Source organism: Stegodyphus dumicola, chromosome 10 (assembly GCF_044657685.1).
Source record: "Stegodyphus dumicola isolate Sdum_Otavi_A_Nest chromosome 10, ASM4465768v1".
Classification (NCBI taxonomy): Eukaryota; Metazoa; Arthropoda; class Arachnida; order Araneae; family Eresidae; genus Stegodyphus; species Stegodyphus dumicola.
Genome location: NC_140777.1, coordinates 79,302,211 through 79,328,104, shown reverse-complemented (window position 1 = coordinate 79,328,104; position 25,894 = coordinate 79,302,211). Strand labels below are relative to the sequence as shown.

Below are 25,894 nucleotides of genomic sequence, written 5' to 3'. Positions count from 1 at the left end.
TGTGATTATTTATAATTTATTTTAGAAGAAAAATGTTCAGCAAAATAATTTCCTCCAGATGCTAGAACAGTTGTGCAAATTTTTAATTTTTTGGTGCAAGTTGAATTAAAATTAATTTTAATTGAAATTGATATTAAAATGTGAATACATTTTGCTAGTTTTTAAATAATCAGAAATCACGTGACTCTTAATAATGCACATAAAAAAATAAAATATATTTTTCTTAGACAGATTTCTTTTCTTGAAGAGACAATATTATAGCGAAATATTGAAATCTAACAAAATAATGCATTTACGGAAAAAACTTTGTTAAGAAGAGATTAATCTAAACTTAACCTATATAGACCTGAATATTTAACGAATAGAACCAACCAATTTTGTTTATAGTATAAGTTAAAGCCGCCTAATTTTTTAAACTAAAGACTGTGATTGAAAAGCATCTTTACTAGCAGCCCACCAGCGGTTGAGCGGTAAAGTCGCTGAACACTGGTAGTTTGGTTCGAGGTTCGAATCCCGCGAACGGGCTGGCTGCATGGGCGTTTTCGTGGTTTTTCCCATGTGTAACGTGTATACGAGCCAGTTTCCCTTAGTCCTCCATGAAAGTCCTCCACGAAGGCATTCCTCCCCTTAGGCAGATAGCCCTCGAGGCTTTGCGATAATCATACACACACACACACACACACACATCTTTACTAACATCCAGATTGGGTGCATTTTGTATATTAAGAAGTTATGCGGAACCTAGCCTTTTACAGTAAAAAGAAGAAAAAATAGCAAAAAGTAAAAAATCGAATATACCACGAAACGCTCACTTACATAATTTATTCACTTTTAGAATCAAATTAATACGAAATATTTTAGCTCAAAGGGGCAATTTGCCCAAAAGGGCTGTTAATTTCGTTTTGGCATTTCGCGTTGGTTCACTATAAACGACGTTTCGCTTTTCGAATTGTTGCCACCAAATATTAGAGCGCTGTATTATGTGTAAAGAAATTAAATAATAAGAATCTGCATGAATGTAGGTACGTTTCTCGCACTGTAAAAAACAACGGTACCGAGAGATATAAAATTTTGAATAACGCAATTCTGCACTTGAATATAGGCATCTGGAAGCCCTAATTCGGAATTTGTTTTATTATCTATTTCGTATTTTGTAAACCTTAACTGTTGATTAACAAATTCAACGATTTCAAAGCGAGCGATGACAACACTGTACGAAAAAAAAAATTATCTTTAGCGCGCGAGACTGTGTGTCGGAAATTCTGAAGATATGCTCTTTTTAAATTATTTTGTGATGTTACTTTTGAATTGAATTTTACGGTTTAAGTGGAAAGATATGATGTTTAATAAATAAAGGCAACACACAAAACGTTAAAAAACGTCCCTTTGAACGTAATATAAAATTCGAAAGCTTTCAGATTTCTTTTAAAGTAAAATTATGTAAGAATCTTTACAAAATGAAGTCATTAATACAGTGGCCTCAAACTCTAATTGCACGTTGGCGACGTGGGTTAAATCTGAAAACGACTGACGTTAAATTTTAAATTTCCTTTACTAAATATAACTTACTTATAAAAAAAGATCTTTTAAGTGTTCAGAGGGAACTTCCGAAGTGGAACATAAGTTGAGAACAAATAATGACAAACTTTTCCATTCTCTTATTCATTAAACATTTCTTCGACACCTAAATAAAAATACATATGGTTCTTTGTAAAGAATTACAAAATTCTTTATTTCTTATACTCGATGGCGCTAAATGGCGTTTCGATTCACAGATAACGTTTGTAGTCTTGGTAAAAATTTGCCAGAAAATATCTTCATCACGAATTGTAGATGCTCATCGGCCAATCATGTTGCTTTCTTACTGTAAAGATCGTGACTTGTAAAGATCATGACTTGTGAAGATCGTGACTTAAAGAGAACGTGAAATATAAATAATAGGACAAGAACTTGCATTTTACGGTGTGGCAACAAGAAGAGGATTCGAAAGATTTTTTATATTTTTTTTGTTTTAGAGAGTTTAAGATTATTTAGTTTTTTTGAATAGTTGTAAGAGTTTTAGCTGCAGTAGTTAAGAGTTTAAAATTTTGATAGTTTAGAGCTGCAGTATTTATTTTTTTTTGGTTCTGTTTTAAAATTTAAATAAAAGTATTTTGTTTATTCTGAAAAATTAGCTTTATTCTTCCTACAAGATTCAATATTCATCATATTGAAATAAGGAAAGGATCTTTACTGGCGCAGTCGACAGGATCGGGATTTACCCGCATATAATTACGAACCAAAATAACTCAGGTGAGAGCTCAATTTACCTTGTAAACGTAAAATAATTAATTAAGATTATGAAAAGTTAATTATTGTTTCCGTCATGGAATCTTAGTTTATTTACTTGTAATGAATACGCCAGTGTTCAAATGTAATTTCGTTTGACTCGCCAGAGTAAGTGAACAAACACATTAAGAATTGATTCCACTGATTGATTTTCGTGCCGAATAAAATTAAATTCATTGTGAATTATATTTAAATAGAAAAAGAAAAGAGAAAAAAAAAATGTTTTTTTTTTTAAAAAAAACTAAGAGTCTATTGACTGAATAAAATCGAGACATGGCTTTTATGGGACGTGGGAAAAAAGAGGATTTGCTGGCTTTAGCTGCTGAATTAGAAATTCAAGTAGATCCAAGTATGAAAATCGTGGCGATAAAAAATGAAATATTTCAAAGTGATACATATGATGAAGCATTTGCTAAAGAAGTGTTTTTAACGATTATTGAAGAGAGGAAAAGAAAAGAAGAGGAACAGCGAAGAAAGGAGAAAGAAGAGCTTGAGGAAAGGCGAAGGAAAGAAGAGATTGAGGAACAGCGAAGAAAGGAGAAAGAAGAGCTTGAAGAAAGGCGAAGGAAAGAAGAGATTGAAGAACAACGAAGGAAAGAAGAGATTGAGGAACAACGAAGGAAAGAAGAATTAGAAGCACAGCAGAAAAGAGAGCAAATGGAGTTTGAATTGAGGAAACTCGAAATTGAATCTCGTGTTCGACTAACACAAACTCCACCAACAAATGAAAATGGACATCATAATTTTGATTTAATTAAGCTTATTCCCAAATTCAATTTAAGACACGATGATATTGTGATTTATTTATCCTTATTTGAAAGACAAGCTAAAAGGACAAAGATTGATCCTAAAGATTGGGTTTCATGTTTATTGACTTTAATGCCATCTGAAATCATTCAATTAATTGGTAGGGAATCTGAAGAAAATTTTGAAGATTATGAGTACATTAAGGCCATTTTATTGAAGAGATTTAAATGAAATCCTGAAAGCTTTAGAAAAAAATTTGTGATGCACCAAAAGAGCGCTGAAAAATAATGGAGAGATTTTTGCTACGAAATTACAAGTTATTTTGAAGAATGGATCAATGGTCTTGAAATCACAAATTTTGACGCGTTAAAAGACTTGATTATTACTGACCAAATTAAGAAAAGAGTACCCTATGAAGTAACAGACCATCTTCTTGACGACTGGGCGAAGTTCGTTTCTCCAACCAAATTAGCTGATAAACTTGACGAATATAACAGTGTTCGTAATATCTCAAAATGGACTGGTGGTAATCCATCAGCAGACAGAACTAATAAAAAATGGCAACCTCATTCTCCACTTCCAGAAAGAGCTTTCAGAAATAAATCGCTGTCCGCTGAAAACACGCCAAGAGTGTACCCATCCCGTAAGAGTGACGGACCACAAAAGCCTAGTTTCAAACTAACTTGCTATAATTGTGGAAAAGAAGGTCATACATCTAAGTTATGTACCAAAAATCGGATACCAAGAAGTGCTTCTGCAACAGCACAAAACAACTTAATACAAACACAAGCACCCCTTACAGAAAAAGAAAAACCAGAAGTGCTAACTGCCTAGATCTCTATTCCTGTCTCAAAATCAGTGGACGTGTCTAGAAACATAGATGAATTAAAACTTGTCAAAGTTCAATGTGGAGATATTATTTTAAATGGAATCGTAGACACGGGAGCACAAATCTCAGTAGTCCGTGAGAAATTGGTTGACAACATACCTTGCGAAGGAGAAAGTAAAATAGAGATATCTTCTGCTTTTGGTGAAAACGAAATTACTCCACTAAAGCATTTCCAGATGAAAATTGACGATGATTTTCACGGTAGAGTGTCCATTACGTGTGCTGTTTCAAAAAAGCTAGTTACCGATTTGCTATTGAGTTCTTCAGCTTATGAAACACTCTGTGGGAATATCGAACTGTTTAACTGTGATCGTTATTGGGATGCATCCCCCTTAGAGTACAAAGAGACAGATGATAAACCCTTACCAGTTGAAGACAATACTACAAATTTGGCTGTTGTTAATCAGATTTCCCAAGAAAACATAGAGTCTCTGAAAACAACGAACAGAGTAAGACTAGAATTCAAGACACATCAAGAACAAGACGAAACTCTGAAAAAATGCTTTGAATGGGCAAATAAAAATCAAAATTCATATACTTTCGATGATGGCATATTACTTCATTCCGAATATATCTGTGGTGAAAACATTAAGCAAGTTGTGTTATCTTTAGAAAAAAGAAGGCAAGTCCTAAGGATGGCACATGAAATCCCTCTTGCCGGACACCTCGGTGAGAAAAAGACAATTCAACGAATCAAGTACGCATTCTTTTGGCCTACTATTAAGCAAGATGTTTAAAAATTCTGTGAAAGTTGTAAAGAACTGCCCTTTACAGAAATAGAGAAAACAGAAATGATAGAAGACAAAATTTTTGAACAGGAAGCACAGAAGGAAGAAATTATAACTGAAGAAACTAAGAGGGTAGAAAGAGAAGATGAACTCAAAGAGGAAAAGTTAATTGACAGCAAAATAACAGATGTAGAAATTATTCCACCTGAAAGTAAAAACGAATTTATGGGTGAGACTGAAATCCCAGTTGAAAAAGAAACTGTCAATGAAAGTGAAACTCAAGTGAAGCCAGTAACCAAAACAGAAAATACAGATGATGCTGAAACTACAGCTGAAAAAGAAATAATTGCAGATGACAATAAAACTCAAGTAAATCTTGATAATGAGAACATAGAAGAGAAAGAATATATTGCTGAAATTGGAAGCGAGAAGCAACAAGTAGATGATAAAAAGAATGACTTAATAATCCATAAGGAAAGTGTGAAAGCTGAGTAACTGAAAATGAAAATGTAAATCACACGGAAGCTGCAGATCTTGAGACTGAAAATAAACTTGCAGATAACAGTGAACTATTACAATTTACTGAAAAAGAAATTCTGGATGATAACAGAAACAGAAAGTACAATAAGGACAGCATAGATACTGTTAAACTGGGAGATGAAAAGGAAAGTGTGTATTATACAACAAAAGTTGAAACTGAAAAGGAAAATGTCATCCACAATGAAACTGAAAACCACAGAAACCTTTCAAGTTCAAGGGTGAAAACATGGAAGATTGAACAGAAAGTTATTCGGATAACAGCGAAGAACTGGAAGACGAGAAAGAAACGGAACGAATTGCTGAATTAATAGAAGAGCCCGAGCCCGAGGTAGACGATCTACATGTTGATGAAGAATTATTAGAAAAAGCAGAAAAAAAAATTGCTGAGATTTTTTTTTAGTTTATAGGACTTTCACCAAGCACAGAAATCCCATATTTGAAGAAATTGATAAAACTGAAACAATTGATGAATGGTATGAGCTACTTGACAAAGCCATTGGAAAGATAGAAGAGAGGAAAGATGATAAGGAACAACAGCTACTAGGATTGCCTACCATAGGTGAGAATGATAATGAAGATAAGCCATTTACAAAAGAAATGCACATAGCATTTTTCAGCAAGAAATTAACGCCCTGTCAACAACGATGGTCAACCATCGAACGAGAAGCATTTTGTGTCATCGAAGCCTTGAAAAAATTTGACACATGGATTTTCGGTGCCAAAGTGCAGATTGTGTCTGATCACAATCCCCTCACCTACTTGATCCAAAGCGCCCTGCTAAACTGTCTCGTTGGGCCTTAGCGTTACAACGGTATAACATGACTGTGACATACCGCAAAGGAAGTTCACATGGTCATGCTGATGCTTTGTCAAGGTTAGCTGTTAACTCTTTCTCTCTCAATGAACTCTGAGCAACATTGTCTCTACGGTGACGAATGTGCTTCTTGTGGGGGGACTTGTAAAGATCGTGACTTGTAAAGATCATGACTTGTGAAGATCGTGACTTAAAGAGAACGTGAAATATAAATAATAGGACAAGAACTTGCATTTTACGGTGTGGCAACAAGAAGAGGATTCGAAAGATTTTTTATATTTTTTTTTGTTTTAGAGAGTTTAAGATTAGTTAGTTTTTTTGAATAGTTGTAAGAGTTTTAGCTGCAGTAGTTAAGAGTTTAAAATTTTGATAGTTTAGAGCTGCAGTATTTAATTTTTTTTGGTTCTGTTTTAAAATTTAAATAAAAGTATTTTGTTTATTCTGAAAAATTAGCTTTATTCTTCCTACAAGGTTCAATATTCATCATACTGAAATAAGGAAAGGATCTTTACTCTTACTAATTTTCCATCGAGAAAAATTGCTGATCACTTTAAATATTTTCCTACATAAGGCAATCATTCTTAGAGCAAAATTACGTAACTGAGTATATCAATCTTTTGAAAAGTACGAATAAAAATGAATCAAATCTGTATCTTCAAATCTCTGAATGATTTTTATATTACGCTGTAAATTCGTAGAGGTTTTGGTGCCATTATTCATAATCGTTTTAAATGGTAATGAAAAACACCGTATTCGCAACAAATACGTCACTGAAATGTCTTCGAGGGCAAAATTGCTTCAGGGGCTGCACGCCATCCGCGAGTTTGAGACCACTGCATTAACATACAACATATTTAGTTTTATTTATCAACATCATTAATTTAGAATTAAAAGCAACAAAAATCAGTGTTATATTTCCAAATTTTCACAGGACTAGTTTCCATGGTTTTACTGAACCATCATCCTCAGCTGCGAAAGAGCAAATGAACGAGATAAGATATAATGATTAGATAAGATGAGATAAGAAAGCCTGGACAGGAGATAAGCTACTGGCGCCATCTGTTGATGAGACCAGAACTGAAACACAATTTCTTTAAAGGCTGAAGGTAAACATAGATTGAAATTAGGTTCGTTAACTAGAGCAGAAAGAGCTTTTTGTTGTTTTCCTTCTAAATTAATACTTGTTCGGCGAGTTATTTTATCTTAATTATCAGTATCCGTGACATCCAAATTTTTTTTATCTCGTGCGTCACTAATGCTCTGAATGATGTCAGCATATTAACTTTACAGTCATACTATTATAATGTCCTGATTCTACTTTTATGTTTTTTGCTTTCATTTCCTTCTCAAAAAGATGTGTTGAATGCAACAGATCTCACTTTAAAATTGCTTATTTTTTTTAAATATTAAGTAAAACAAATGACTTTGTATGTAAGCAATTTAATTTTGTTTGTATTAAGGATAAGTTAAATTTAAGAAATTTCAGAAGAAAGAAGTACTGAAAAGTACTGTGATAAAAAATACTGCTACTACAAACGTATATTATAAAAAATTAATTAAAACATATTCGATATTTTTATTTCATTTATAGCATAAATTCCAAACATTAATTGTCAAACTTATCACACTGTAATAAAATAAACTTTATGTGTTTCCCAAAATTCGATTTGTTTAAAGCTTCTTCAAAAAATGCTGTTTTCTTTTAGCTTCGCCCTTCAAAGGAAGATAACAGCTCTCTCAAAGCGCCTCTTTTCTTGGATTCCTTAGATTACTGTGATTACAGTAAAAAACAGTTCTCTGAAAGTTCATTTACAGGTATTTTGGTGACGTATATTTTATATTTTAGTGCAATACATTTGATATGTTCTTCGAATTTAATCGTTATTTTTTTGAGAAAAAAACTTATTTTTATGTGAATAATGCAACTTAAATGCAGTGACGTATTATTCGATTAACTGTATGGTAATTAAAAATACTTTCTTGTGTAACTTTTAAACATGAAAAGGTGTAATTGATTTGTTAATTTCCCAAGTAGTAAGCCTAGAGGAAATTTTAATGACACAGTTTCTTTTCCAGATGGTGAAAATGGAGGCAATTTTTCTTCTGATAACGAGGACGCTTATGTTTTTTCATGGAGCACCCAAACATTGGTGGATGACGGAGAGTGGTAATTATAAATTTAATGACTTTTGGAAGCATTAAACTCTTAGGATTAAGCGAGTCATTTAAAATATGAAATCGAATCTTTTTATAAGAAATGCAAAAGTTGTTTACGTCTGAAAACCTTTCTACACTACAAGTGGAATTTTTTAAACTAAGAATTTTTCTCCTAGAAATGAGTGTTTGTCGGTACTTTAAACCTGCCATGAAAATAAGGGAGTACATTTACATACATTTCCGAAAGCAATTGACTAACATCTAAAATTTCGTATCAAAGTATTTAAATAATTTTTTTAAACTAGCTGTTGTCAGAAAAATAAGCTACATTAAGGTAAATGTTACAAACAAATATATTATTTGTTTTTAGGTATTAAAATTAATTTTCCAGCCCTACACTTAAAAGCGACAGAAAAAAGGTCTCTTTCGTTTTTATTTTATGTTTCCTTCAATAGTAGAGCGATTTAATTTAATTTCCCTTTATCCACATTTAACTAGTAAAAAACTCAATTTTAGTTTCGCATAGATTTTTGAAACTAGTGGCTTTTGAGGACGATTAGAAAAGGAAAAGAAGCAGAAGTGGAAGGGGCACCAAAACTTTTAGCAGTGCTACGAATCTCCTTTATAGACTGCACCTTGGGCTAAAATAAAGGTGTGAACTACGTAAATCACATTGCGCAGAGAGGTATAATCTAAAGCATAGATCACTGAGCGAAGGACAGAATCTGCCCAATATACAGAGATTCACTAAAAGAACTACAGGTAGAATACTCAGCAAGAGAAACGCATCAGCAGGTTTTCCCGATAAACGTTCTCCAAGTCAATCGACAGTCAGCCAAAATAATGTTAATGCAATTTATGACAGAAAATAAAATTTGATCCAAAAAGAATAGAAGAACCACTTCTGTCTATGAACAAACCTCTGTCATACAAGAGCCACATCCCCGTGTGGGTAGTCTAACAGATCTTTCTATGGGCTGGAAAGCCTTCTTTTCTGACAACTCCAAAGCTGGGATAATTTATACCTAGCCTTTTGATTCGCTTCTACTCCAAACCTCTCATTAGTCAGTAACAATAATTCTAGGCGACCAAAACGCAAAAAACTTACCATCTATTTCTCATCGATATAGAACATGGGAGAAGCATTTACTGCCTTACAGCATCCAAAAATAAGTGAACGCTGTAAAAATGTAATTAAGGGAGATGTAAACGTGAAAAGCCCTGTCTGGGAAAGCCCGATTGAAGATATAAGAGGCTAAAAATTTATCTAGTTCTTCTCAATTCAAGACACTCCTCATCAACATTCGAAACATTACGAGCAAACGTCTGACCAGATGTCACGCTCATTTCTACAGACCTGGCAAATAATGGGAGCAACTGGGAAGTCCTCAATACAGATTCAATAACGGATCACAACTATATTTCTTTCACAATCTGTCATAGGGCAGTTAAGTATCTTAAATTCAGATTTAAGACTAAATACAGGGATCATTCAAGCTTCACAACACTTTAAAGGAGCGGAAGAGAGTTTCACTCTATAGATAGCTGCCAGTCACATTTCAGCCTGTCTTGAAGAAACATCAGAAGCTCTTATAGAAAGCATAAAAGCAGATTCCTACGCAGCTCACGAATGAAACAAGCTCCTATTAAAAATCACCCCACGTCGTGGTCAAAGGAACCTAGCATCCACAAGAAAAGCTTAATGCATGTAGGCGTCGCTATCAAATAAGTTATGGCAAAAAACGACGACAGCACTACTGCATACTCCTGAAAAGGAATCGTACCAGATATAAGTTGGCAAAACTAGATGCAAAGAAATGGGCCTGGCGGGCCTTCTGCACTAATACAACAGTGCAGTTTGGTATAACCTTCAAAAGGGAAATAGCGTGCTCTACAGAGGATGAAAAAAATTACTTAGAAGCTTTTAGCACCGCCGCAACTGTGTGAATTTTCTTGAGAATCTGTTCTCCAAAAATATCATAGATACGGATACCTCTTATCATACAGTAGTTAGGAAACAAGGAAGATATATTACACCCAACCTAGATAAATTCAAAAGCAAACTCTCTCAGAAAGGGCAAATTTAATAAAACGCCTAACTATTAGTTAAGCTCTAGGACCAGATAGACTGGACAACACCATCATAATAGAAGTGATTCTAGCAGTTCGTGAACATGTGATTTGCTTTTCAAGTCGTTGCTGGGAAATGGGATGTTTTCCAGTTTCATTAAAGGACGCTGAAGTAGTTTTATTCCTCAAACAAGGCACATCAACGACGTTGCTGTTCTCCCATACAGCGATCAGTCTCTTGGCCGTCCTTAAGTAAGCTACTTGAGAGACCTGAGATTGCAATGTGATCTGTACAGAGCTGCCAGACAAAGCCACCTTCAGTTTGACTTTGAAGAAGGACTTTCAGTTGATCCCGCGCTGTATAATCTTAAGAAAGTCAGAGACAGCAATCTTTTAAAGGGTAAACACACGGCGGTGATCTCGTTTGACATCAAAGAGACTTTTGACGCCCTTTGATAGCCAAATATACTATTCTCATTGTACCTCCTGGGAGTTAGTAAGGATGCCATTCGAATAAGTAAAAACAGTAACAGCTATCTATGATAGAGCCTATCTGTCACAAAGAAAAATTAAGGGTCACGACAAATAAAGGCATCTTCAGAAGATATTCAGACAGGCTGCCCACAAGACTGGTGCATTGGTCCGTACTTGTAGAACGTCGTAGCGGATGGAGCGCTTAATATATTTAAGTCTCAATTGAAATATACGTACAAAAACATATGCGGACGACATTCTGATAAAATAGTAAGGGCCAGTGCCAAAAGAAGATTAGAGACCAAGGCAAATGAAGCGCTTGACTGTCTCGCAAACTAGCGCTCCCAACATAAATTTACGTTTCAACACGAAAAAATGGTTTTCATAGTAATTTTATATCCCCAAACCACAATCACTCGTCCAATCCTTAAATTAAATGAGCAACCAGTAAAGATAAGCAAAACGCAAAAAAATATTTCGGCATTATTTTAGATGACAAATTCAATTGGATTCCGCGTATAGAAAACCTGAACGGGGAAACATCTCTGCAATACAACAGTATGCTCTCGATGACAGATAAAACCCGGAGCATCTCCTCAGCACTTCTAAAAATCTGGTATTACACTGAGACAGTGCCAAGAGTCTGCCACAGAGCATCAGCTTCGTGTACCACAATAAATGCCCAAAAAAGTGAAAAAACGTTCTCAGCCCTCAATGGGGGATGGCTGTCTTATTTTCCGTAATATACATGACTGCGCCGACAAATGCAATACTCAATCTTGCAGGCCTCAAACAACTGTATCCAACAGCGCAAGAGCAGGGAAAAGTGGCGAAATTGTTAATTTTAAGAGTAGACGCCAACAACCTGAACATTGATTATGAGAGGACAGTACCATCGGCAAAAACCCATCCTGCAACATATGACCACGAGGTCTTTATCAGTGGCACACCAGAAGGGGCAGTAGAACTTGAAACAGATAACAATGGCTCAAAGAAACTGGGGACGTTAGTGTCATTGTCGTTTCCACGAAGACGGGGAATAACTATGTTTCTCAATTGTTAAATTGATTGAGAAACCTTAATTCTGTGTTTTAGGAAGAATTATTTGCAAAATAAGCAGTAAAACAGGTTCTTTATAAAAACTTTAGAACAGTTATACGCCTAGATAGCATGTGCAGTATTGAACCTTCTTGTGGGGACACTTCTAAAAGTGGTTTGTTATATGCTTTGTTAGGGAACTTCTCCTCAGCAGCGATGGTCTCATCATCCTGCAGCGGATTAAAGCTTACATAAGGGACGAAGGAAATAAAAAGGCAGAGAAAAGTGTTGGCAAAAGTAGCAACAGCATACTTGTGCCCAGTCACTGACATACTCCCAACCCAGCGTCAATACTGAAAAGAAAATTCAAAATAAATGCGAGCAATAGCTAGCAAAAGCAATGGGACAGAGAGACAACTGGGCCTGTCATTTATGCCTATTTTCCATTAGTCTCGCCGGTCCTAAGATCAGAAAGTTCCATGCTGACCCATCTGTACACTGGACACTGCTCTACACCGGTCTATGTGCATAAGTTCAGCCTTAGGGACTCGTACGAGAGCTCCTGTGGAAAAGTAAACAACTCGAGTCATTACTTACATAAATCCCCCCTAAAACAGGACGTGTATCTTTCAGAAGCCTCCGAAAATAATCTTCAGACTGGAGAAAACTAGTAGAAAGTAAAAAAGGTCTAAGGAAAGTCAAGATAAATTGCATGTATTTCCGCTAATGCTGAAAATATAGGACCTTTTGCACACAGGGCATTACTCAAAAATGTCCACTGGAAAGTGTATTGCTCAGGCTCACTTAACGTTTAATCTGCAACGCTTATATTTCCTTCACATCGTTTAAATAGTTATGTTATAAACAGTGTAAGTATATCTGTGAATTATTATTTTGATACTCGCATATATTCTATAAAAATGTTCCAATAATATGACACAGTATGCTTTTATACGAAATTGATGCAATTTATATAGTGCAACTTTTAAGCTTATGATATAACGTTCACTTAACTATAGCAACACAGGATTCCAATGTATTTCCTTCAACGGCTTTGTATGCGTAACATTTGTTTAAACTATGTCGCTTTTCCAGACCTCTCAGGCTTTGGCCGTGGTGCAAAGACGGTAGATTTTCTCCTCCATAGATACGCAATAACGGTTTCAACATGTGGCGTTCCGACAGATACTTCAACTTCTATTCATGAGATGGCGCCACGTGTAAAATCCAGTTTTTAATCGGAGCAGCAAAGCGACGTCATTATTCACTCAGACTTCTCGTCAGATAACTGTACGCGACGGTAGCATGAACTGTGTTCCAAGCTCTGCGTTGATCTCTGCAATGTAATTTAAATTGTAATTTAGTACTTACTATATTCTTTTTGTTATAGGAGATTGTCTACTCTTATTTTCTTTAATTATATCATGCATTAAGCCCACGACAACCAAAAACATAACCTGTTGTTCAAGGTCCTGTTGTTCTGTCCTCAAGGGCATGCAGAGATGTAGAAGGAGTGGTCCTTCCGTGCTTACTGTATAGATTTACAGTACATGCTATGGATATTTATTTATTTATGTTACAGTATATTTTACACTTACTGTACAGATCCCACCTAATTATCCCCTTGTAAGGTTTAGCTTAATTTTATAACATTTTAATTTTGTACCCTTTCCTTTCAAATCTTGTTTCCCACTTACAACTCCTTACCAGAATGAGTTTTTAGAATCGTGTTGAATGCAAATGAGTGAGTGAGTGAGTGAGTCAGTGCACCGCTATGATGGCTTCCGACCACGGGCATGAACCAAACGGAATTATATACCATCACGGCGGGGAAGACTCCAGAGTAACAAGGTTGAATATTATATATTAATAACAGTTTTTACATATTGTTAACTGCAAGGCACTAAGCGTTATTCTGGTTATCTGCTTTAAGTTCTGAACATTTGAAACATTATAATATTATCCACGGTTGTTTCTGCTTAGGCAGCGTCCTGAAATTTTCTCTATTTTATCAAGGGCTATTCTGTGTTTGAGTGTGTTAGTCGTCCACATTGCTCAGGCACAGTGCGCTGGTTTCTTCAAGCGCCAAGTTCTTGTAGGGTTAGAAGTAGTATTTAAAGCAAGTTCAACTTACTTCAAAGTAGAGAGTGATTAGGAGTCCTTAGTGGCGCATGTTTGCTTTCTCGCTACTTTGCTCTTGAATCTATTACGGTCGGCCATATTGTACGTGACAGCTGGTAATCCCCGGCTACTTTAAATTAAGGACCAACTACGTTAGATATTTGTGTCTAGCTTCGGCCAAATCTATTTTAGTTAGTATTAAATTAATTTTTTATTTTCGTATCCTGATTTAAAAGCTCGAGTGGAGGCTTCCCTGTAAGCTCGTAAAAGGGCCATCTGCTATCATTTCTGTTAGTGAATAAAAGGGTATTTTAATCCTCTTCGGGTCTACATTGTTAGTGCTTGAACTCAGCGATAATTCGCTACACAGTTCACTAGGTTCCTCGACATTTTATCATAGACAAAGTAGCGACGGATATTACACCCTTACTGGGCGATATTTCTTTGTCACTTGGCAAATTTCATTATCAACCTTGAACTTATTTGGGGGGATTTGCTTAAAAAATTTATTCTATAATATTTTAATCATACAAAGAAATTTTTTTATGACAACGAGCGATACATTTTCCATGCAATGGGCCGGATTTCAGGTACTCGATAACAATATGCGAATGATAACATTAACCGTGGTCACATTAAGCGGCGTTTACTGTATAATTAAATATTCAGACTTCTTCGTCACTGATCCTTGTATGAAGAGGCAAAGCATGAAAGGCAAATCAATTTATTTTTCGATCTGAACATTCTGTTATTGTTGTTGCTAATGGTCACTTGTCTGATCAGTCAGCCCAAGCCCACGGAAAAGAGAGCAAGTGAGATTTAGTTTTGTTCCGCCTCCCAATTTTGATGAAGAGTACCCCGGGGATATCAGAGGGTCTCCCACCCCTCTTCCCCTACCAACAACCTCTCGAGAGGACTTTCAGCTCCCTGCATATTCAGAGTGCCCCTATGCCGCACGGACACTATGCATTTACAAACACCCAATCATTCTCCGGGATTCAAACCACTATAGCGGTTGGGTGGCTCTAAACCTTCTTATTTTATGGAAAGTATAACAGAAAATTTAATATTCAGGGAAAAAAATTAATGATTTTAAAATTTCATTGCTGTAATATGATGTCTATGTATACTAATGTGATGGCCTCAGCAAAACAATTTAGTCTAATATAAGGTAAACTATATTAAGGGGGCTTATACACCTTAAACCCCTTATGATCTTCGAATATGTGACTGTTTCAAGAATTAAGATATTTTATGTATTTTAAAAGCAATGACTTCCAACCTTTTACAGCTGACTACATAATATAGCTGCTTTGGGAGCTAGTAACCAGAAAGTTTGTGTTGCCACAAATATTTTTGTAATTTAATCCGCTTTGTGACAAAAGATTTCGTCATATTTCCACCTTGCGCGCATGATATTTTAAAAATGGCTAATGGTACGTACTTGAAAGTTGATGGAATTCTTTATATGGGCACTATCTTCTAACTGAAACAAAAATATGATGAATATTTTAATATTAAAAATTTTTATGCACAAAAACATTACAGATTTTTTAAATAAAATTCATTTTTTAAACTCAACTTCAAATAAAATAAAAATTTAACATGGAATTCTTAGAATTTTTGGTTCACAGTAGTTTCCAAGTATTATAAAAGATACATATTAAATATGGAATAAAATTATGCAAAAGAATGTTTTAAACTGCGCGCGCAAGGTGGGAACATGACGAAAACTTTTGTCACAAAGCGGAATAAATTATAAAAATATTTGTGGCAACACAAACGTTCTGATTACTATTTCAGAAAGCAGCTGTATTACGTAGTCAGCTGTAAAAAGTTGGAAGTAATTGCTTTTAAAATAAATAAGTTATCCCAATTCTTGCAACAGTCACATATTCGAAGATCTTATGGGTTTTAAGGTGTATGAGTCCCCTTAATTTAAACTCATAGGCAGACGAATGGTTTAAGCAACCTGGGAATATGATTTCTCAAAATGGTCATCTCTGAATATTACTATTATTTCTGAGAACGTAAAACAGCATAAATTAATAAAGAAAGTCCTTTTCTCTAATGTGACAAACACCAGTAACATATGTAAAATTATTTAACACTATAAATGCAAAGTACGGTTTATAACTGTCTTCAAACGGTTTTATAACCATCTGAAGCAAGTTTTACGCTCTCCTGTACAACTGTTTTAAAAGTTAAGTGTTTTTGAAACTTGCAATACAATAACCAGTTTGAAAACTATTATGTCTAACAAATCTGAACTGTAAAAATATATCTATATTTTTCTTTAAATAGAATGAGGAAATGAATTTATCTTAAGGAACTTTTATCGAGTGCTTTGTGTAATTCTCATTTAATTCTTTCTCAGAAATATACACGCTAACATGATAATTAAGCTATAATAAAAATATTTTACGCTAAGAATATCGGGTAAAAAGCAAACATTACTCAATCATTTTGAATTAAGAGAATGTTCTTTGTTACATCCATGAAATTTTTAATACGCCGCATAAATTATTTTATACTTCCATGGCAGCAGTCACTGAAGAGTACCTTTTTATCTGAGTTACTTTTAGTTTGCCTTTAATGTAACAGCTGATTAGTGGACAATCTTAAAAGCATGTGCCATTAAAACAAGAAAAATGAGCAAATGGGAGACCACTTATTGGTTTTTATACACCAATACTTTCATCACTTTTCAGATAAAAGTAGCTGTAGAAAGCAATTATTTGTTGTGATTTTCAGCACTTACGCCCGCGTAAATCTACGCAGGAAAAACACTAATTGGTTAAAGCGTCTGATACTTTAAAGCTGCCATCTTTTATTTTTAGTTTATGCTTGATATTTATCGCGTAAAGCCGTAATACAACTAAAAAAGTGATTTGTGAAAAAAAGTAATCCGCTTATGATAATAGCGTTATTTTTAAGATAAGAATATGTTATTTTTCTTATGTTATTATAAGGTATTATAGCGCGAAGAAATGACCTGAAGAATTTTTATTTTAATTATATTTTTACAATTAAGAGTTGAAAAAATTAATTTCAATTGATGCATAAAACTCGACGAAGTCATTGCAACTTAGTCCTTCAAAGATAAGTAAACTCGCAAATTGTTTATTGCAGAAGTATTGTGAATAATTCTCAAAATACACATTTTAAAATTAGCAAAGGTCTGGTTGTTGGAAAAAAAAAAAAGCATTTTAAAGCTGTTGAAACACTATTTTATGTGCTAAATAACTAGTAAATAAAAATAACAATAAGCACATTTCTAGTGAAAGAAAAAAACATGAAACATCAGTATATTCATAAGTCGTTAATTCGGTACTTTTCCGTTTTGCCGGCGCAAGCGATAAAGTCGCCAATAATGGTACAACCCATGCCAAACGAAATATTCTCACTGGTAACCTTTTACGCCTCATTTTTAAAACAAGTCGCAGCTTTTACTTATCAGATTGATTGTTTCTTTCAATACTGGCATATCATTACATATAATTTTTATCAGATAGTTCGGTTTTATGTTTAAGGCAATTTTCGGTAATTAAGTTAATTAGGATGCAATCACAGCACTTACCCGAAGCCGAAAAATATAGAAAAGGTAAAGTCAAGGGTTAAATTCATCAATTCTAATGAGAATGCATTAGCGAAGTAAAGCATTGCAGTTTTACATAATTTCTGAGTAAGCTATTCGTACGAATTGAAATATTTCTTGCATTTAAACTTGTGTTCCAAATTAAGATTTAACTTGAAATTAATGTGGATAATTACTAAGAGCATTAGATTTTTGTAGAGTAGTTTACGTGAGATGAGATCGCTTGGGGTCACGTGATATGAACCGGCGAATCAGGATGTTGAACCATGAAAGCATAGTAAATTCTTAATGTCTTTTTACAAATTTGTTGTCTTTATTTATTGGCTTTTTATAAAATTTTAAGCGATATTAAAATGTTTATGCCTTCTTTTTTAAAAAGAATTCTTAGAACTAACATTTTTTTAATATTTTTTACGTGTATACTGTATGTTGTCGCCAATAAAGTCTGCTTGGCGAGATTTGCGCCGGCGAAACGGAAAAGTACCGTTAATTCTTTTACGACGTTAATTTTTTTAAGTTCTTAACTATTATGCTCACTCGTATTGAATTTTAATCATAGCCTATTATAGTAGATCTATTCAAGTACTAGTAGACGCCTCTAGGGCTTGACCCTAGACACATTAGCAATAACGCTTCTGCTAAAACTACTCACGTTTGGCACTTCGAAGTTTAAATGCTTATGGAAAGATTTAAGGAAGATACTGAGATAAAGGTAAGCATTTGTATACTTCCTGTAAAAGTGGGTTTTCGGCATCTTATAAAGCACATCTGTCATTCATCGTCTGGTCGCTATTTTACCATGTGAATTACCTTCAGTAAAGACATTGTGAGGAATTAGGAGAAACATAACTACTAAGCCTTTTTAAGTTTCTTTAAATAACGTAGCATCAGTATTTCAATAATTTTATAGCTAGAGATAAAAATAATTTTGCTATGCAACGTTGCCATTGCTCGCTTTGAAATCCTTGAGATTGTTAAGCAAAAATTCGTAAAAGGTTTACAAAATAGGAAATCGTTAATAAAACAAATTCCAAATTTCAAATTTGGTCTTCCACATGCCCATATTCGTAGGAGGATTACGTCATTCAAAATTCGATGGCTCTATGTACCGTTGTTTTATCAAAATGCGAGAAATATACATACATTTATGTAGATTTTTCATTATTTAATTTCTTTAAATATAACACAGGGCGATAATACTTTGTGGCAACAGTTTGAAAAGTGATTCGCCGTTTGTAGTGAATCGACGCAAAATTGCAAAATGAAAACAATAGTCCTTCAGCCCCTTTGGACTATTAATAACTAAATTATAGACTTTTTAGGCCCACCAGCGACCAAACGGTAAAAGCTGCTGAACACCGGTAGTTCGCTCCAGGGTTCGGATCCTTGTGACTGGTTGGCTGCATGAGCATTTTCGTGGTTTTCCCCATGTGTTTGAGCCAGTTTCCCTTAGAAAAGCCCACCAGCGGCCGAGCGGTAAAGTCGCTGAACACTGGTAGTTCGGTCCGAGGTTCGAATCCCTCGAACGGGCTGGCTGCACGGGCGTTTTCGTGGTTTTCCTCATGTATAACGTGTATACGAGCCAGTTTCCCTTAGAAAGTCCTCCACGAAGGCATCCCTCCTCTTAGGCAGATAGCCCTCGAGGCTTTGCCATAATTACACACACACACACAAACACACCCTTAAAAAGTCACCACGAATGCATCACTTCCCTTAGGAAGATAGCTTTCGAGTGCTATGCCTTAATCAGATAAACCATAGACGTTTTTAACTCCAAAAAATTTAAGTTTTTAGTTTTTCATCTTTACGAATAAAAACTAATTTACATAATACTGCATGCTTATTGAAATTATGGTTTCTGATGAGTATTTAGTACGGAATTCATTTTTTGCATTCAAGAATCCTGCTTATTAATTTTAACAAGGAAAAATAAAATAAAATAAATATTCAAAATATAAAATTAAAAAAAAATTTCTTTATCTTTGAGATCAAACTATACATTCATAAGAAAAACATTTCTGTTTATTTCTTATTAAAATTCGATATAAGAGGGTTTTCGATTTTTTACTTTTCAGTATTGAATTCTTATTTTATGTAAGACTGTTGAGTTTATTTTACCATCTTCAAAAACCAATTCGTATTATTTTATAATGGAGGCTTTCTTTTCTTAAAACACACTTTCTGTCTTTGCAGGGATGAATATCTCTTTCCAAAAGAAGAGAAGAACGTGCCATCTCTTTCCAACAAGTCTCTTTCTGATTCGGAACCAGAAATGGCAGATTATCAACTTGAATGGATTGAACACGGAATCTGAGTCGAAGACTGAATGGAGAAAGAATCTCTCTTAATGAGTGCCGGAACGAATAAACATATCAAAAGGGAAATGAAAAATCAAATTTCAACCGCAATTCTTTAAAATTTCAAAAACTCTTATCGTCTTGGAGAAGGCTGTGTACTAACAGAAAGGGAAAAGCTGCTATAAGACTTTCAGCATTTCAAAGAGCCTAAATATAATGCATTTACAAGCAAGCATATTTAAATTAATATCCCTATATTTCAAAAATACTTTCAAAGACCGTACATTCATAACTTTAACGATATATTAATAGAAGTATATAAATATTAATAAATATGAATGCCAGACGTTATTTGTAAAATTGAAATAGTGCTTATGACGCAACTTGCGCAGTTTATGGAGAATGAAAATCTTTTAAGCAAATTATTTTGCATTAATTAAACAAAAAACTCTATTTTCATAAAAATGGAGTTTAGAAATATTTGAATTTTATTCTCATTGAAGTTTAACATAGATAGATTTCATGCAACGAAAAATATTTCCTTGCCTAACATAAATGACACTTCCTACGCAGTGACTTATCTAATATAACTTTTTATGCACTATATATGTTAATCACTGCATTTTTATTTCCTTTTTTTCTACGCAATGGGCCGACCAGCGGTACAGCAGACGTCGCTGAACACTGGTAATTCGACCTGGGATAGAATCCCGGCGAAAAGGCTTGCTGCATGTTTGATTTCTGTGGTTTTTCATGTGAATACGAGCCAGTTTCCCTTAAAAATTCCTCCACGAAGGCATCCCTTCCCATAAGCAGATAGCCCTCGAGTTACTTTGCCTTAATCAATTAACCTAACCTAACCATTACTACACAGTGGCATATTTAATATAATCTTTTATGTATTATATATGCTGATCACTAAAATAAAAATAAGATAAAATAAAAATGCAGTGACCAGCATTTAAGATGACTGGAAATTAATTTATGTGAATAAATATAAGTGATTATAAACGATATTTCGTCATTATAGAACTATAAAGAAATGGGAAACTATTATGTAGATGAAAACTGTTATGTAGAACTTTTATGAAGCAATTCAGTTATTTTTAATATCACACAGAGGTTGATTCATGAGAGTTTTGGCATTAATAATTAAAAATGACCACTGCTTTAGGTCAAAGCAATGAACTAAAAAATCATTGTGACATGAATTATGAAAAAATCAAATTCAAACGAAAACTGAGTTTTTGCTGAGAAGCGTAAAAAAAATTCCTAATTAATGTAATTTTTATTATCTAGATCAGAGTTTCTTAAACTGTGGGTTGTGACCCCCATGGGGTCACGGGACCTGCAGCAGGGGATCGCCAAAAATTTTAGCAGTTTTGATATTTCTTTAATTTATTATAATAATTTAATTACCAAATATTTTACACAATGTATCTGGAAATAGATGATAAGACAATACATTTAAAACGTTTCGGTGCAATTTTTTTATAACATAAAAATTCGTTTTACTTGCTACGTGTCGCTGTCATGTCGTTTAAAATTTTCACGTTGTTCTATGTCTTAAAATTAAAAATTTATGACCTGAAACTGGAACAGTATATTACAGTACAAGTGAAAAAATTGACAGTTTTACTAACGCTTTTGTCGGATTTGAGCAGGGTTCCACGAAATTTTCGTAAATATTATGGGATCCTGGAGTCACAAAAAAATCTCAGTGATAAAAAGTGGTCGCGACTGAAAAAAGTTTAAGAAGCCCTGATCTAGTTAAGGGGGCTCATACACCTTAAACCCCTCATGATCTTCGAATATGTGACTGTTGCAAGAATTGGGATATTTTATTTATTTTAAAAGCAATTACTTCCAACCTTTTACAGCTGACTACATAATATAGCTGCTTTGGAAACTAGTAACCAGAAAGTTTGTGTTGCTACAAATATTTTTGTAATTTAATCCACTTTGTGACAAAATATTTCGCCATGTTTCCACCTTGCGCGCATGATATTTTAAAAATGGCTAATGGTACATACTTGAAATTGGATGGAATTATTTATATGGGCACTATTTTCTAACTGAACCAAAAAATACGATAAATATTTTTATATTAAAAAATTTTATGGACGAAAACATTACAAATTTTTTTAAATAAAATACATTTTATAAACTCAACTCCAAATAAAATAAAAACTTAACATGAAATTTTTTGAATTTTAGGTTCAGAGTAGTTTCCAAATATTTTAAAAGCTATATATTAAATATGGAATTAAATTATGCAACAGAATATTTAAAACTGTGCGCACAAGATGGGAACATGACGAAAAATGTTGTCACAAAGCGGATTAAATTGTAAAAATATTTGTGGCAACACAAAATTTCTGATAACTAGTTCAGAAAGCAGCTATATTGTGTAGTCAGCTGTAAAAAGGTGAAAGTAATTGCTTTTAAAATAAATAAGTTATCCCAATTCTTGAAACAGTCACCTATTCGAAGATCGTATGGGTTTTAAGGTGTATGAATACCCTTAAACAAAAAAAGGCTTTTTTTAAAATTATTATTTATTTAGTTGAGAAAAGTTTAAGCTTTATCATTAGGATAAAAATACCGATAAAAATAAATAAGGAAAAAAAAGGTCTTAAAAGTTTAGCCTTGTGAAATCAATACTGCGGAAATTATTCTGTTTGAATTTTTTTTAACAGATCTCCTAACAATAAAGATAAATAACGTGTAGCTAAAAATAAATGAAGAAATAAATGATGGCTCTTTTCCTTGATTGATAGTGCAACCCCAAGAAATTCTTTTTATTTACGACGCTGCTTCTGTACAAAGGAGTCTTTTGGCTTAAGTGTCAAATTCATGGAAAAGATAAAAATAATGGACCATTTGGCTGTTACACAGCTTCTGCGATACGCGATCGTAAATACCCAGAATATGTATCTGTTCTGAGAAGTTGCGTAAGCGAATGGTGAAATAAATGGGTGCTGTACCATCGTGAAATACTTTATGTCAATGCATTTTGGGAAACGAACGACGCGCGTGTGCTTAGTGATATTTCAGATCTGTGATGAATTAGGGGATGAGCATTTTCTTCTCAGCTTCGATGTATACTACTAATGCCATAGTCTTTATTGGATGGGTAAACGAACGACGCGCGTGTGCTTAGTGATATTTCAGATCTGTGATGAATTAGGGGATGAGCATTTTCTTCTCAGCTTCGATGTATACTACTAATGCCATAGTCTTTATTGGATGGGTTGGATGGGTGATACTTATATCTGATATGTTCTGTACTTAAATTTACTTCAGTGTAAATTCAGTTGTATTTAGCTTACCGATACGATCTAATAGGTGGAAATTTAAACGTTTTGATATTTGCCAGCACCAGATTAGGTGGTGACTTTAGAGGGCTCACAAAATCAGCCTGTAATTTCCATATTCCTGTTATTCTCTCTCTCAGAAAGAGAAAAGTGTGAAAGTTTTCAGATTTTATATTACTCCCAAAGGGGTGTTTTTTAACGCTTTGTGTGTTACCTTTAATTTATTAAATATCATATTCTTCGCACTTAAACCGTAAAATTCAATTCAACAGCAACATCAGAAAATATTTAAAAGAGCATACGTTTAGAATTTCCGATACACAGTCTCGCGCGCTGGAGATAATTTTTTTTTCTTTCCGTATTGCTCGCTTTGAAATCGTTGAGTTTCTTAATCAAAAACTCATAAATGCCTAACAAAATATGAAATGGATAATAAAACAAATTCCAAATTAAAACCTTTGGCTTCCAGATGTCCATATTCGGGTGGAGACGCACGTTATTCAACATTTAATGGCTCTAGGTACCGTTGTTTTATCACAATGCGAGAAACATGCAGATTCTTCATTATTTAAGTACTTTAAATATAATACAGAGCTCTAATATTTGGTGGCAACAATTTAAAAAGTGATTCGCCATTTGTAGCGAATCAACGTAAAATGCCAAAACGAAATTAATAGCCCTCTGACCTAAAACAGGTCTGAAAGCTGTAGGATTTTATATTACACCCAAAAGGGCATTTTCAATGTGCGTTACCTTTACTGATTAAATATCATGTTCTTCGCGCTTAAAACACATAAAATTCAATTCAACAGCAATATCACAAAATATTTAAAAACAGCATATCTTTAGAATTTCCGATACACAGTCTAGCGCGCTGGAGATAAAAAAGGTGTTTTTTTTTTCCGTACAGTGTTGTCATTGCTCGCTTTGAAATCGTTGAGTTTTTTTATTCAAAATTTCGTTAAAAGTTTATAAAATTTTAAATAGATAATAAAAATTTCAAAGTTCGGGCTTCCAAGTGCCCATGTTCAGTTGGAGGACTACGTTATTCAAAATTTGATGGCTCTAGGTACTGTTGTTTTTTCACAACGCTAGAAACATTCATGCAGATTCTTCATTATTTCGTTTTTAGTTTCTTTAAATATGGCGATAATTGGCGGCAACAGTTTGAAAAGTGAATCGACACAAAATGTCGCTTTGAAATTAATAGCAGTTCTTGGCTAACGCCCTTTGAACTAAGAAAAGAAAAAACTAGACAAATAGGCGAGAAAAATTTTTGCCTAGGTTACCAGACTGCATATTCGGGTGTAGGATTTTCGTCGTCGCCGTTTCTCCGCGGACGTTTGGCCGCTGCCGTTTTGCTGATAGGACTTTCCGCTGACAGCTGATTCGCCGTGGGCATGTAAGAGTAGAAGTCAAAATTATGATGTTACTTGAAAGAGTATAAATGATTTTTAATATCCTGTTTAATATTTAAATTTATACTCAATTAATGAGCAAAGTACACAGCTAAAATACGCGTTTTAATGCACTTACTAAAATATAAATATTTTCCTTAGATACTTTTATTTAAGGCAAATAATAAATTTTCCTAATGTTATCTCCAGGTTTACAGCAGAGTATACTGTAAAAATAAAAACCAACATTTTGTCGCATTTAGTGAGAATAAATTAAATACATGTATAGATAACACTTATTTTCATAAAGTGTAAATTTACAAATGTTGCAAATACGTTTGACATTATTAACATCACAGATTTTATCTATAAATGTATCTTAATACAAATCATAGAAGCATTTATAAATATATCTTAGTACAAATTATAGAAGCATTCAATTGCAAATTTTAAAGATATTGCTAAAGGCTCTGGCAAGTTTCCAGATTTTTATCTACATGAACATTTGAAGAAAATTTGATTTGTGTATCACGATTTTATGTCTTTAAAATGATTCACCTTGTTTTTTTTTTTTATATTTTTTTCACTGACCAATTTGGTTTAATCTAGATCAGAAAAGATTGAAAACCATGTGATGTCTATTTTTATGATCTCATTATTTGTAAATATTTATTTTATAAATGATTTTTGTGGACCAATGAGCAGATGTTTACACTGCTATGAAAATCTCATTTGCAATAAAATTACACTGACGGATAACTAACCTGGATTTATTCTTTATTTCACAGATAATTTATACACATTATAACTCGTATGTACATCTATATATTAATTATTGTACTATAACTAATACATCATGAAAGGACGAAAAGCTTATCTTTAGTGAACTAGCAATGTCAATTTAGTTTTTTTTCGTATTAGTTTCTATGTTTAAATAAATAAATGAATAAAGTCATAAAATATTTTATATCCATAAAATCCATCCAGTTATAAAGTCTTTCCATAATGTCTTTTATATATGGGCTATGTTGATATAAAAGCCGTATTATACTCATAGAAAAAGTAGCTGAGAGTATGGGTAAGTAAATATTAAAAAAAAAAAAGATTAATAACTATTAATCGAGTGCCGTACGAAATAAATAAATAACAAGAAATAAATGATCTTGCACACGTAATAGCAAACAACACAAGAAGAAGATGCATGGGGAAAAGCGATCATTTTTTTCACAAATTGAGAGAAAAAACTCTAAAACGATCTGTGTAACAAGTTGTTTGTACAGAGTCAATTCTAAATTTGTTGTTAAATTGTACCATTTATTTTATGTTGTTAAATTGTACCATTTATGTGCTTTAGTGCATTTATTAATGACTTGGATATC

General features: G+C 33.7%; 1 protein-coding gene across 1 annotated transcript in view; it reads left to right on the top strand.

The window, feature by feature from the left end:
• The window catches only part of LOC118194068 (uncharacterized), a 91,856-nt gene extending 66,578 nt beyond the window's left edge, over positions 1–25,278 (top strand). Inside the window, exons 5-7 of the mRNA XM_035365254.2 lie at positions 7,753–7,861; positions 8,123–8,213; positions 19,698–25,278. Of these exons, the coding sequence (XP_035221145.1) occupies positions 7,753–7,861; positions 8,123–8,213; positions 19,698–19,818 (321 nt within the window). The 3' untranslated portion in view covers positions 19,819–25,278. The remainder of the gene's footprint in view (positions 1–7,752; positions 7,862–8,122; positions 8,214–19,697) is intronic.
• The last annotated feature ends 616 nt before the right edge of the window (positions 25,279–25,894 follow it).